Source organism: Podarcis vaucheri (assembly GCF_965113315.1).
Source record: "Podarcis vaucheri genome assembly, chromosome: 6".
Classification (NCBI taxonomy): domain Eukaryota; kingdom Metazoa; phylum Chordata; class Lepidosauria; order Squamata; family Lacertidae; genus Podarcis; species Podarcis vaucheri.
The window spans coordinates 98,256,901-98,271,848 of record NC_138764.1 but is presented as its reverse complement, the minus strand read 5'-3'; the positions used below and the strand labels follow the sequence as shown (position 1 = coordinate 98,271,848).

Below are 14,948 nucleotides of genomic sequence, written 5' to 3'. Positions count from 1 at the left end.
GCCAAAGGAATGTGCACTGCAGATAGCTAAGTATTTGTTGCCAAAGATAACACAGTCGCTTCTACAGCTCTGGGTAGATACCGTATTTTTCGCTCCATAGGACACACTTTTCCCCCTCCAAAAATGAAGGGGAAATGTGTGTGCGTCCTATGGGGCGAATGCAGACTTTTGCTGAAGCCTGGAGAGCGAGAGGGGTCGGTGCGCACCGACCCCTCTCGCTCTCCAGGCTTCAGGAAGCTCTGCGCAACCCTCGGGAGACCTCGAAGTCCCGCCCGGCTCCCGATGGCTGCGCAGAGCCGCCTGCAGTCCCGGGCTCAGCGCAGCTCTGCGCGGCCATCGGGAGCGGGGCGCGAAGTCCCGCCCAGCTCCCAATGGCTGCGCAGAGCTGTCTCCAGTCCCGGGCTCAGCGTACTTCTCCCCATCGCCAGCCCCACAAGCTCGGGGGACAGCGGGGAGGAGGAGCGCACCTTCCCGCTGTTCCCTGACCTGGTTCTTCCAGCCCCGCACCTGGGGGGAAAATAATTTTTTTTTCTTTATTTCCCCCCCAAAAAACTAGGTGCGTCCTATGGGCTGGTGTGTCCTATGGGGCGCAAAATACGGTAATTTATTACGGTCAGAGACTAGCTTATAAAACACACTTGGGGGTACAATCCCAGAAGGAAAACAAACATTTAAAACAATGTACAACAATAAATTAAAAATTTGTAAATGCAATAAGTGTATAGACACTTAAAACTTTAAGATAAGCTACCGCAGAGAGATGACCCAGAGTCACCCATGGAACCGAGTTTGGGGATTTTCTTAACGAACTAGTTTGAGTCAGGGGATGGTCTGTGCGTACTGATTGGTCTTTTCCTGCAGGCCAATCAGTTGTTGCATTCTACGATCTTACCAGCCTAATAGGCTGATTAACTTCCTCCTGGAGCCTGATTGGTCTTTTCCTGCAAGCCAGTCAGTCGTTGCCTTCTAGGATCCTACTTGCCTATTGTTCTAGGATCCAAGCTTAGTACATAACACCCCCCCCTTCTGTCCCTATTAATCTACATCACTCCTACATCTAGTAATCTGAGTTTATACCCTCTGTGCTTTCTGTTCTGCCACTTTCTCAGCTCTTCTTGACCTTGGGCTGAGCGGAGGAATGCTGTCCAGAGACTGTAAATCTCTTAACCCTCTCCCCCCGCAGTGCTTCTTCTCCTAGCTGTTCCGCATCCAGTATTTCCCAGCTACTGCCTTCTGAACTGTGCCCCTCCGCAAACCACTGTTCCAAATCTATGCTGTCCTCCTGCTCCTGGGAAGATTTAGGATCAGGGGAGGGGGTGGCTCCCACCATTCCTCCTCACTGCAGCCCTCCTCAGCACGGTCCCTGATGTAGGAGTTGTTTCTTTTCGTTTCCCAACAAATTTCTTATCAGTAAAAAAAATTCGGTGTTGCACAAGCAATTTTTTATTCTCAAAGTGTGGCCCAGGGAAAAAAGCTTAATAACCACTGAGCTAGAGGCTCTCAGGTTTTTCATCCCTACCTGTCCTCCTTTCAGAAATAAAAGTTACCGGAAGCTGCTTTTATTTCCCAGACAAGTGTGTTCCTTGGTCCTTTGCTGTCTCTACTCCTCCTATACCCTTTGCCCCTGATTCTAGTCCCTTTCTTGTACCACAGATGCTTATGATCATTCCTTGGGTCCATCTATCTCTGTAATGTCTACACTGACTGGTAGCAACACTCCAGAGTTTCACGGTCTCTCTCAACCCTACCTGGAGATGCTGGGGACTTGAACCCGGAACCTTCTGCATCAACCTCATTACTATCATTAACTTTTTTATTATCCATTGTTTTTACTATTATTATTAAAAATTTGCATACCAGCCTTTGTCAAAAGACCACGGGGCAGTTTACAACAGAGAACACAAAGCACAATGCGTAATGTGATATCTATGCAATATACAGATCTAAACAGTTACAGAAATAAAATCACAATAAGGAAAAATGCACAACAGAAGACAGCTTCTCATAAAATGCAGATTCTCACTGCAGCAAATAAATAAACAAGGGAGGAGAAAATGGGCAGCGGGGTATCTAAAAATACAGTAACAGAGCACACTTGTAGAATCTTACCTCTATCCAAAGCAGCTCTTAATCCCAGCCACCCACATAGAGCATCTGAATGCAAAGTCTCTGATCTACCACTGAGCGATGGCGCTTGTTGGACTCCCCCAAGGACAACATTAAGTAATGTTAAATGAGCAAATACTTACTGGTGGACCAGGCAAACCAGGAGGACCAGGCTCTCCCTAAATATTTTAAAAGAAAGCAGAATTAAGAGTTAGATTCCTATCTGCACTGTCAGCTGCCATATTTACACCCAATCTTTCCCCAGCCCCATTAAAAGACCATGAAGATTTCCTGTAAGTCCGGATGCTGGAGTACTTGCTAGAACTTCACTGTCCACTAAGATTTAGGAACTCCTAAAGCATCATTTTGGGATGCGGGTGGCGCTGTGGGTTAAACCACAGAGCCTAGGAGTTGCCGATCAGAAGGTCGGCGGTTTGAATCCCCACGACGGGGTGAGCTCCCGTTGCTCGGTCCCTGCTCCTGCCAACCTATAAGTTCGAAAGCACGTCAAAGTGCAAGTAGATAAATAGGTACCTCTCTGGCGGGAAGGTAAACGGCATTTCCGTGCGCTGCTCTGGTTCGCCAGAAGCGGCTTAGTCCTGCTGGCCACATGATCCGGAAGCTGTACGCCGGCTCCCTCGGCCAATAAAGCGAGATGAGCGCCGCAACCCCAGAGTCGGTCACAACTGGACCTGGATCAAGCTAAGCTGGGTCTGGTCAGAGCACAATTCAAAGTGTTGGTGCTGACCTTTAAAGCCCTAAATGGCCTCAGTCCTGTATACCTGAAGGAGCGTCTCCACCCCCATCATTCAGCCCAGACACTGAGGTCCAGTGCCAAGGCCCTTCTGGTGGTTCCCTCACTGCAAGATGGGAGGTTACAGGAAACCAGGCACAGGGCCTTCTCGGTAGTGGTGCCCACCCTGTGGAATGCCCTCCCCTCAGAGGTCAAGGAAATAAACAACTATCTTACTTTTAGAAGACATCTGAAGGCAGTCCTGTTCAGGGAAGTTTTTAATGTTTGATGTTTTATCATGTTTTTAATATTCTGTTGGGAGCCACCCAGAGGGGCTGGGGAAACGCAGCCAGATGGGCAGGGTATATATAATTTATTAATTAATTATAATAATAATTATCATCATCATCATCATCTGGATGCGACACCTCCTGGGAACCCTATCGTTCCCCTTGCAGTCCACGAGAGAGCAGAATATAAATGTAAGAAAAATGAACCAGCCTGCCCACTGTGGGAGAAAGGACGAGGCAGACCAGGTGTGGGGAACCTCTGGCCCTCCAGACGCTACTGAACTACAACTCCCAGCAGCCCCAGCAAGCATGGTTAATGACCAGGGATTATGGGAGTGGTAGTTCAGCAACACCTGGAGGACCAAGGGGTACCCACACCTGATGCCTTTGGTCTGATCCTATGACTAGAATAGAAGGGTATGGACTCATCCAACTCCAGGGGACCTGCTGAATCCATCCAATCTAACTTCTTGCCTGATGGATGCCTAGATTACTAAAATACCGTATTTTTCGCTGTATAAGACGCACTTTTCCCTTCTAAAAAGTAAGGGAAAATGTGTGTGCATCTTCAAGAAGATGTGTGTGCAAGTTCAAGAAGGACACTGACAAACTGGAACGTGTCCAGAGGAGGGCAACCAAAATGGTCAAAGGCCTGGAAATGATGCCTTATGAGGAACGGCTAAGGGAGCTGGGCATGTTTAGCCTGGAGAAGAGGAGGTTAAGGGGTGATATGATAGCCATGTTCAAATATATAAAAGGATGTCACATAGAGGAGGGAGAAAGGTTGTTTTCTGCTGCTCCAGAGAAGCGGACATGGAGCAATGGATCCAAACTACAAGAAAGAAGATTCCACCTAAACATGAGGAAGAACTTCCTGACAGTAAGAGCTGTTCGACAGTGGAATTTGCTGCCAAGAAGTGTGGTGGAGTCTCCTACTTTGGAGGTCTTTAAGCAGAGGCTTGACAATCATATGTCAGGAGTGCTCTGTGTCAGCATAGCCCTAGAGCCAGTGCACCAACTGGACTCATGTACCTCAACCCCGACTGGGCTGGGCGAGCTGGGTAGCACTGCCAGAGACCTCCTTTCCCACAGGAACAGGTCACAGTGCTGTGGACTCACAGCTTAGAGCTGAGAGCACCGGATTCACTGTCTCAATAATTCAGTCGTTGCGCAGCAGAGTTTTGCAGAGTCTTGCAGAGTATAAACCACTCGGAGAGCAGCTCTGTAAAATATCTTCCTTTTATTCTATAACTACAACTATGGTACAAAACTATATACAGAGCTAAGTATTCTGAGCATAAAGCAATGCTACACTAAGAGTCTGCAGCTGCTCTTAGCAGCAATCTAATCTCTAGGTTCTCTAACACTCTCACTCTCTCCAATACACTGACTGACTGACTCTCTCTCACACACAGAGAGATGTTGCTGGGGAGAATAAGTAAATAGGCAGGACACGCCTCCTCTTCTCTGTGGAGTCAGCAGAGATCATCAGGAGATGGTCAGGAGATTCTTGGGTATGGGAGGGGTGAAATCTCCTCACTCTGATGGTGTTTCCTGCTTGGCAGGGGGTTGGACTCGATGGCCCTTGTGGTCTCTTCCAACTCTATGATTCTATGATCTTATGGAGCGAATGCAGGCTGCGCGGCTAAGCCAGAACAGGGAGAGGGAGCGCTGTGCAGCGCTCCGTCTCACTGTGCAGTGCTCTGTCTCATTGTTCTAGCTTCTGCCTTAGCTGCGCAAAGCCTCCGGAGGGCAGCGGGATGAAGGCACCCTGCTGCCCTGCGGAGGCTTCACGGGCTGCCCCAGAAGCCTCCGCAGGGCACGGGGATGAAGGCTCCCCGTGCCCTGTGGAGGCTTCGCACAAAGCTAGACCAGCTATCCCAGCGGCTATCCCAGAAGCCAGAACAGCAAGAGTCTATCCCAGAAGCCAGATCCCTCTTGCTGTTCTGGCTTCTGGGATTCAGAAATTTCCCCCTCTTATTTCCTCCCCTCTGAAGTAGGTGCGTCCTATAGAGCGAAAAATACGGTAGACTGCTGGAACTGCGGTTGGGGTAGGTGCTGGGTCACAGAATTGGAGAGTTGGGACCCCAAGTATCATCCAGTCCAACCCCCTGCAATTCAGGGATTAAAGCATCCATGACAGATGGCCTTCCAACCTCTGCTGAAAAATCTCCAGTGGAGGAGATTCTGCAACCTCCTTTTAGGAATTTTAAATGATGATATTCCAAAAGACAAAACTAATTTTTTCCTATTCGCGACATTTGCAGCAAGAATCCTGGTGGCTAAGTATTGGAAAGGAAATCAGTTACCCACTAGGGGAGAGTGGTTATGTAAGCTTTCAGAATATTTAGAATTAGCCAAATTGACAGATATAATAAGACAAAAAGTGAAAAAGGAATGGGAGTGTCTAAATGAATACCTTAAAAGCCAAGGTTCGAGGACAGAAATCTGGCTGAGTCTGGAATAACTTTGTGAAGTGAAAGGATAAGAAAGAGGGATTTATATCTGGATGCTAGGATAGAGATGATAAGGAAAACAGGAAGACACAATGAGAGGTAAGGGAGGTGCTGTGGGATTGGTGGAAGTCAATGTTTGTTTTTCTTTTTAGTGTTTATAATATTAACTTGTAAGATATGGATTTGGGTTTTTTTTTTGTTTTTTTGAATGTCGATTTTTGTGTTTTGTGTACAGTGGTACCTCAGGTTTAGTCCTTAATTTGTTCCGGAGGTCCGTACTTAACCTGAAACTGTTCTTAACCTGAAGCACCACTTTAGCTAAGGGGGCCTCCTGCTGCTGCCACGCCGCCGGAGCACGATTTCTGTTCTCATCCTGAAGCAAAGTTCTTAACCCGAGGTACTATTTCTGGGTTAGCAGAGTCTGTAACCTGAAGCGTATGTAACCCGAGGTACCACTGTATTGTTATTTTTTCAAAAAAAAATGTGTTGTTGTGGGGAAAATACTAATAAAATTTATAATAATTTTAAAAAAAATTAAAAAAAGATCCTCCTGGATCTCAGAGGTTGGCAAGATCATCAATGTGTGTGGACATCTGATTTCTCACCCTTAGGTGGCAGCATTTTTAAACCTGTTCTTCCTTGACTGCTCCCATATCATAAAGCAAAGAGAGCGCGGGGGGGGGGGGCGCAGGTTGGTTGCTCGGCTAGCATCCTTCTGTCTCGGGGGGGGGGCAATGGAGGAGTACACACCGAAATTAGGCTACTCTGCAAGGTGCTGTGCAGGTTGCACCTGGGACCGCCAGCAAGGATGATCAGCCCCCTCATTTTTGAAAATATAAAAATCCACCTAATAGCCCAAGTCTGTCTTGACCCTTTGGCCTAAAACAGGTTCCTTGGTAGGTGGAAAACAGGAAAGGGGGAAAACTAAGCTGTGTCCATATTAATAAACCTGGAGATTAATTTTAGGTTAAAATAAGATCCACACCAGGTAGCTTTACTCACTAATGGCTGGGAATGTTCGTTCAGAGAATATAAGTTGGGAAACTGTGTCCGTGCAGCTACTCACACAGAGTCAATTATGGTTTGGCAGACAGCCAGCCGGCAATCTGAAGGAGTAAGTCTGCCTGGTGATAACAGAGACATGGAGACTGCTCCCTGATTGGTCAAGCTCTCTCAAGGGAGTGACAATTAATGGCCTACTAACTGAAATGTGTTAGTTCAGGAGTTCAGTGTTCAGAGTTCTGTGTCAGTGTAGGAGTTGTGAGTTGTGTCAGAGAGAGCTAGCAAAAGATCCGTGTTCTGTTCCTGTAAATAGTCCACTGTATATAATAAACCAGTCACGAAATTAAAAGACGCCTGCTCCTTGGGAGAAAGGCGATGGCAAACCTAGACAACATCTTAAAAAGCAGAGACATCACCTTGCCAACAAAGGTCCATATAGTAAAAGCCATGGTTTTCCCAGTAGTGATGTATGGAAGTGAGAGCTGGACCATAAAGAAGGCTGATCGCCGAAGAATTGATGCTTTTGAATTATGGTGCTGGAGGAGACTCTTGAGAGTCCCATGGACTGCAAGAAGATCAAACCTCTCCATTCTGAAGGAAATCAGCCCTGAGCGCTCACTGGAAGGACAGATCGTGAAGCTGAGGCTCCAATACTTTGGCCACCTCATGAGAAGAGAAGACTCCCTGGAAAAGACCCTGATGTTGGGAAAGATGGAGGGCACAAGGAGAAGGGGACGGCAGAGAATGAGATGGTTGGATGGTGTTCTTGAAGCTACCAGCATGAGTTTGATCAAACTGCGGGAGGCAGTGGAGGACAGAAGTGCCTGGCATGCTCTGGTCCATGGGGTCACGAAGAGTCGGACACGACTAAACGACTAAACAACAACAACATATAATAAACACCTAACTACAAGTTCCTGGTTCCTGCTTCGTCTATCCTGTCTGCAGCCAAGTTGCCAATTGTTTCCGTGGATTCTGCGTTTACTCTGCTAGGTCTGGCCAAGGTCCTGCAACTAGTCAGAAAGTTGCGAAATACCAAATAGGTTTTGCCAATAATATATTCCTCTCATTGGCAAGTTTCACTCCATGAAGAATTCTGTTGAGCTGAAAAGCTTGCATGCTGTTTTGTGACACATCCGCCTAATAAATAGGTTTGGCCCTAATGTCAATTTTGGGCAAAGCAAGGTCTGCACATCATGTCAAACGCCCTCACCCTGAACTGGATTCAGCATTTTGCCTTCAGCAAATAATCACAGAGTCAGAAGGGATCTCTGAGGGTCATCTAGTCCAACCCCCTACAACACAGGAATCTTTTGCATGTGTCGTTGGTGGTCACCTGCTGACGTCTGATCGTGCAATTAAGCCTGGAGTTAGCTAGCCCCTTCCCATGGGAAAAGCCGCGGTAGCAGAGGAACACAGGAAGAAGCTGTCTTGCACTGCGTCGGGCGTTTGGGCAATCTGGCTTAGTACTGTCTATACAGACTGGTGGCAGCTCTGCAGGGTTTCAAGCCAGAGAAACTCCCAGCCCTGCTTGAGGATTGAACCCAGGACTGTCTGCAGGTGCTGAGCTCTGGCAGAGGGGTATGTTAGGTTCAGCGACTTGGCCTGAGGCTTAAGCACCAACCAACTCGCCACATGCTGACATTTAACATCTTTTAAAAGTGGCTACCCTGTGGTTCCCAGTCCTCTGAATCCCCCTTCCTGATCCTCCATAGAACAGACAAGAAGAAAAACATTTTTTTGAGGAGGGGGGGAGTCAGAATTAATCAATCAGCAGCTAATAATTATATTTAAGGGTGCTCAGCAAAAATCCCTTTTCACAAGCTTGTTTATTTCTATGAAATCTGTATCATATGATCACATAAAAGTCAAATACATTTAAAAAATGGATTAACCCCCCCCAAACACACACACACACACACACACACACACACTATAGTTTTTAATGTCAGTTAAATCAATTCCCATTTGACAGCTGTTCTATTCTTAGGAGCTAAGCTAAGCAATTACCTTGTTAGATCATGACAAGAATATCAGTGTGTGTTTTTTTGGAGGTGGGGATGGGAAGGGTTTATTGTACAAAACTTTCCTAGAATCATAGATTTGTAGAGTTGGAAGGGACCCCTGAGGGTGATGTAGTCCAGCCCCCTAGTTCACAGCTCACGTGAGCAGAAATATGCTCAGAGGGCACTTTTGTTGGCGGAAGTAGAAGGCAGTTTCCTCCTTCTGTCTGAAGCCCACTGCATCTGAAAATCTGCTCAGGAGGGCGAGAGACTCTATGGAACAGTGTTGGGCAAGAATTTCCTGCCTTTCAGGGCACTGAGCTAAATGGCCCCTTCTGACTCTACAGCATAGCTGTCAACTTTTCCCTTTTTTGCAAGGAATCCTATTAGGAATAAGGGAATTTCCCTTAAAAAAAGGGAACAGTTGACAGCTATGCTCTACAATTATATGATTCTATGAAACAGGGAGGGGCGCGGGTGGTGCTGTGGTCTAAACCACTGAGTCTAGGGCTTGCTGATTGGAAGGTTGGCGGTTCGAATCCCCCCGACGGGGTGAGCTCCCTTTGTTCTGACCCAGCTTCTGCCAACCTAGCAGCTTGAAAGCACGCCAGTGCAAGTAGATAAATAGGTACCACTCTGGCAGGAAGGTAAACAGCTTTTCCATGCGCTGCTCTGGTTTTGCCAGAAGCAGCTTAGTCATGCTGGCCACATGACCCTGAAAAACTGTCTGCGGACAAACGTTGGCTCCCTCGGCCAGTAAAGCGAGATGAGCACCACAACCCCAGAGTCGTCCACGACTGGACTTAACTATCAGGGGTCCTTTACCTTTATATGAAACAGGGGTTGCAGAGGCAATGGCTGCAAAATGCCCTTCTCCTTTTCCTGCAAAGGGAATACAGCTTTTTTGCCTTATGCCTTAGGTCTACCCAGTTCAGTATGGCCAACACTGGCTGGCATCAGCAGCTTCTCCAGGGTTTCTAGCAGAGTTCTCTCCCAGCCCTACTTGGAAATGGCAAGGACTGAAGCCAGGAGCTTCTGAGGGCAGGCAGATGATCTGCCGCTGAGCTGGAGACCCTTCCCCTTTCTTCCTCCGGTGGGAGCATTTACTAGATCCCGGTAATGCCGACCCAGCCCAAAGCATTTATGCTCCCAAGGCAACAGCGAAACGAGAAGCTGTTTGTGGTGGTGCATGCTGGGTTCTCCAAAAACTGTTTTTACTTATGCATCCGTTGGTAGAAATTAGCCCTGCCCTCGATCCTGATTGTTGTTTTCCTAACTTGTGACCCAGAAGGAAGACCTTTTGCATTGCTTCTAGCACCCCCAGCTGGCAGCTGGATGACCTGCACAGATGTGAAAGAATTTGGGGTCCTGCCCACCATCCTCAGATGAAGGGGAGTAGATAAATTCAATAATTTTAAACAATAAAATAATGAAATTTGGAATCATGTGCTGGAAGAAATGCAATGCCACGGGTGGCTCCCCCATGTTCCCAGTCCGGTGGGATCTGAGCTGTGGAATAAAGGTAAAGGGACCCCTGACCGTTAGGTCCAGTCATGGCCGACTCTGGGGTTGCAGCACTCATCTCGCTTTACTGGCCGAGGGTGCCAGCGTACAGCTTCCTGGTCATGTGGCCAGCATGACTAAGCCGCTTTTGGCGAACCAGAGCAGCGCACGGAAACGCTGTTTACCTTCCCACCGGAGCGGTACCTATTTATCTACTTGCACTTAGACATGCTTTCAAACTGCTAGGTTGGCAGGAGCAGGGACTGAACAACGGGAGCTCACCCCGTCGCGGGGATTTGAACCGCCGACCTTCTGATCGGCAAGCCCTAGGCTCTGTGGTTTAACCCACAGCACCACCCGTGTCCCTTCTGAGTTGTGGGATACACCTTCTCTATTTGTCTTCCTTCTGAAACAGCACACTTTGTTTAAAATGTATATGCATTTTCTGGCATGAATATGACCTGAAAAGCACAGTACCAAGAATAAGAACAAATACCAATAAATTCTAAAGCTTAAGAACAACAGTTTAAACTGGACGAAAGACAGGGAGATTTACTGAGTGCTCATGCTGGTACGGCCATCTGTGTTGATCCTGTGATTCTAAACTTGTGCAGAGGTTATATGACATTGCCTGTTTATTGAAACAAGGCACACACTCAAAAAAAATTCAACCTAGCAAGTAATATTCAGGTTTAATTCTATGAAGGATTCTTTATCTGGGTGTGGGTTCAAGCCCCATGTTGGGCAAAAGATTTATGCATTTGTAAGGGGTTGGACTGGATGACCCTCGTGGTCCCTTCCAATTCTATAAATCTGTGATCTCGGTGCTTCATTTTGCCCAGCAAGAAGCAGAGGCCTGTCCAAGAAGATGTGGTCATTTTTCGCCCATGTTCTTGACGAAGTAGATGTTCTGTGGTTGGAGGAAAGATTGCTTAAGACTCTCTCAGGGAGGAGAGATGAAAGAGGCACATTCTGCACTATAAATAGCAAGTCTTCAAGCCAGACAGGAGGTTAGAGGTTGACCCATCAGTAATCCTACTCAGCCTATTAGGTTGGCCCACCGATGCTCCGCCTATTTCTCCCTCAAGCTTGGTCCAATCCCGCGCTGCTCAGATACTTACATCTATGCCATCTTTGCCAGATGTTCCAGGAGGGCCTCGTGGTCCAGGAGGTCCTCGTGGTCCTGGCCTCTGGGAAGGGAAGCAGGAGAACAGTGAGGCTTTGCATCAGGTGAAACGTAAGGAAATAGATCAAGAAATTCATGGACAACCAGAGACTTCTAAATCCCCTTCTGTTTGGGACAGGCACCTAAGGAACTCTTTGAGTGGAAACCTAACCAGCTCAGATGCTAGGGAGACATAACCTCCAGCCTTCATTAAAACATGTTGCTCAAATTCCCCCTCGCCCTGTTTCTGGGGTTAGCTTTCATGGAACTTTCAAACAAGGACACATTCAATTCCAGACCCTTAATTTAGCGACACCCTTTCAGAAATGGGGGGGGGACCCCATTCCACAACTATAATTTATCACACTTGTATCCAGGGCTGGATTTAGGTTTGATGAGGGCCTCGGCTACTGAAGGTAATGGGGCCCTTTATATGTCCAGCTGTCCTTTGCCAACAACAAATTGTCGCTTTTTTGTGTTGAATATATGCTATATGGTAACTTATGGACCTCATAGGTATCCAAAGCCATTTGCACGTAACAAAATATGTATTTTTTCAAAGTAATTGTTTTTTATCTTATATTTTGGAAATGTACATCCAAGGTTTTTTTCCTTTAAAATTTTTTGGGGGGCCCCAAGAGAGTGGGGCCCTAAGCTATAGCTTGTTTAGCTTATACGTAAATCCAGCACTGCTTGTATCTTCTGTTCTCGGCTTCATTCCACTTGATTCTAATCACCACTATTATGGCAATCACTTATGCAGAACAACTCAATTGGCATCATAGCTGAGTGGGGGGGACTTGAACCTCGACATTTTATTTAATTGGTTTAAAAGATGCATCATCGTTAAGTGCCAACACCAGGATGGTGTATATTATAAAATACATTTTATCAGCCATCATTAAAAACAAAGGCAACTACAAACAGCTCGTATCCCTGTCCTAAACACTATCCCTTTGAAATACAGATTCCCCGACCCGCAATTGGTTTCCATCTCTCACCTGTATGTTCCTGTTGGCTGTCTATTTCTAAACTTTCAGACAAATTTGCGGCTCAGCAGATTCAAAAGGATTTCTCTCTCTCCCCCTCCCCTGGTGGCTAATGGGTCAAAGCCCTTCTTCCTTTGCAGCACAGAATTTATAGCGCAGAAAAGATTTAGCAAGCACGGTTCCCAATTACATTAATTGCACATCTTAACCCTACTGAGTTTTACAGAACCACTTTCCAATGCCGTGTTGGCGAATTACAGTTAACATTACAACAGTGTGCAAATTGCCATCTTTATAATATGTCTATAAGGTGGAGACATAGGGGTCTGCAGTCAATTTCCGTGAGCTGTGTCAAATTCTACTCAATGAATGCACGCACTGTTTGGTGCTAAGGTTGGGGGGGGGGGAGAGAAATGCTATAAATGCTTTTCTATGTGGAAAAAAAAGGCCCCAGAGAGTAACTTGCAACCAGGCATTGGTCAACAAAGCTTTCTTTGTACAGCAAGGTTTGCTCACGGATGGGACAGGACGACTCTAGATTCCTGAACCCAGCTGCAAACTTCACTGGCAACTTTAGAGAAAAGAATCCCTTTTAATTCCCCCATAATTCAGTAATTAATATTCCTTGCAGGGTGCTCTTTAGGAATGGGACCTCTGCTGGATGAAGGATTTGCCATAAGGCTATTATTTCCCCCTTAAAAGTTAGTTCAGAGGAGATCAACTGATGGGAAAAGGAGGGCGGAGCACACACCTCCAAAAAGGCTGAAAATACAGAACACTGGAGTTTTTGTTCTGTCTGAAACTTGATGCTTTCATGTTAAACAAAACGGTTACTCTCCAAGTCAATTCCCCGACATCTTAGTGTTAATATCTTATAGCGAGGAAAAAAGTGTCTTTGTTTTAGAAACACGTAAAGTTTAATGAAGTTGATTTATGACACGGACCGTACAATAGCATTGCAAAAATCATATAGATAAGGTAGATAATATAGATAACAGCTCAGTTTTCATAATCACTAAAGACTCTTCGAATCACAGCCCGATTCCTAAGACCAAGACCGCTCTCGTATTCTGCTATCTGGACTGCACAAACGAAAACGCGAGCATTGAAGATTAATTGCTACTCAGGGAAGTACCACACCAACCCAGACGTAAGTCCTGCTGCTTTCAGGCTGAAACCTCACAGACCTATCTATACATAACTGAAAAGTGATACGGTCTGTCCTTTTCTTTTTGGGAGATGTGGATGATTGTTCCAGAAGATGGAGCTAAACTGCAGCTGGGAAGCTCTGTCCTTTCGAAAAGGCAGAAGGAACAATCCTTACCTGAGCTGAGGAGGAGGCCAAAAGCTGAGAAAGAAGAAGTAATCCGAGGGCTGAGAACCCAGCCATAGCCGTCACAAATTAATTCCTCTTGGCTCCAGAAGCCTTCTCCCCCTGCTGCCTATTATTCCGTCCTGTGCTTTTCAGAAACTCCACTCCTGAACGAGTCCCTTCCACCGCCAGGGAAACCTGTGCCTCCTGTCTGGAAGCGAACCGACACGCCAGCCAAGGAGGCAGAGGGGGCTGGACTCTGATGGAGAACGAGACCGGGCCACTGAGAAAGGGGAGGAGGAAAGGAAGAGCTGGACACCTCCATTCATAACTCAATATATTTTTTCCAGCTTGCTGGAGGATAGCAGCAGAAGGGGCCCAGGCACAAGGAGGGTGTTGATTGGCTTGGGTTAGCTGATTTAGGCTACATCCACACCATATGGACGCGGGTGGCGCTGTGGTCTAAACCACAGAGCCTAGGTCTTGCCGATCAGAAGGTCGGCGGTCGAACCCCTATGACGGGGTGAGCTCCCATTGCTCGGTCCCTGCTCCTGCCAACAAAGCAGTTTGAAAGCACTTCAAAGTGCAAGTAGATAAATAGGCACCACTCCGGTGGGAAGGTAAATGGCGTTTCCGTGCGCTGCTCTGGTTGGCCAGAAGTGGCTTAATCGTGCTGGCCACATGACCCAGAAGCTGTACGCCGGCTCCCTCGGCCAATAAAGCGAGATGAGGGCCACAACCCCAAAGTCGGCCACGACTGGACCTAATGGTCAGGGGTCCCTTTACCTTTACCACACCATGTATTTAAAGCACTATGATACCACTATAAACAATCACTGCCTCCCCCAAATAATTCTGGGAGATGTAGTTTGTTAAGGGTGCCAAGAGTTGTTAGGCGAACTCTATTCCCCTGAGTTATAATTCCTAGAGTTCCCTGGGAAGAGTAGATTAAGTCACCCTGGTAATTGTGGCTCTGGGAGGGGAATAGGGGCCTCCTAACTCTCAGCACACTTCAACGGCAGTGCCCATAATTATTTGGGGGAAGCTGTGACTGTTCTAAGTGGGTTAAATATATGTTGTGGTCGATCCATTTGGCAATGCAAAAAGGCCTTGATCTCTCTGACACCACTTACATGGAAAAACATTAACAGGGTGTTAGCTGGGTGACCCAAGGATGTATCCATGTGAATCAGAGTCCCACCATGACTGGAATGGTTGCAGGGGTCATATCCAGAACAACTTAACTCTCACATTTTAAGTTTATCCATTAGAATTTGTACCCATGGATAAGCAGGACAGCGCTAGTGCACAAACCGGCAACAAGAGTTCAGACATACTTATTGATCCCTCGATTAGCGACGAGCTGCCAAGTGTGAATTACCCAGATTC

At 46.8% G+C, this 14,948-nt stretch overlaps 1 protein-coding gene across 2 annotated transcripts in view; it reads right to left on the bottom strand.

Annotated features, from left to right (window-relative positions):
- The window catches only part of COL9A3 (collagen type IX alpha 3 chain), a 68,494-nt gene extending 53,578 nt beyond the window's left edge, over window positions 1–14,916 (bottom strand). The window contains exons 1-4 of one of the 2 annotated variants that reach the window (XM_082226033.1): window positions 14,517–14,916; window positions 13,572–13,818; window positions 11,215–11,283; window positions 2,250–2,285 (exon numbers count right to left, since the gene is read on the bottom strand). In XM_082226033.1, the coding sequence (XP_082082159.1) occupies window positions 2,250–2,285; window positions 11,215–11,283; window positions 13,572–13,637 (171 nt within the window). In that variant the 5' untranslated portion in view covers window positions 13,638–13,818; window positions 14,517–14,916. The remainder of the gene's footprint in view (window positions 1–2,249; window positions 2,286–11,214; window positions 11,284–13,571; window positions 13,819–14,516) is intronic. The other variant, XM_082226034.1, reaches the window with a different exon arrangement.
- Between the last annotated feature and the right edge of the window lie 32 nt (window positions 14,917–14,948).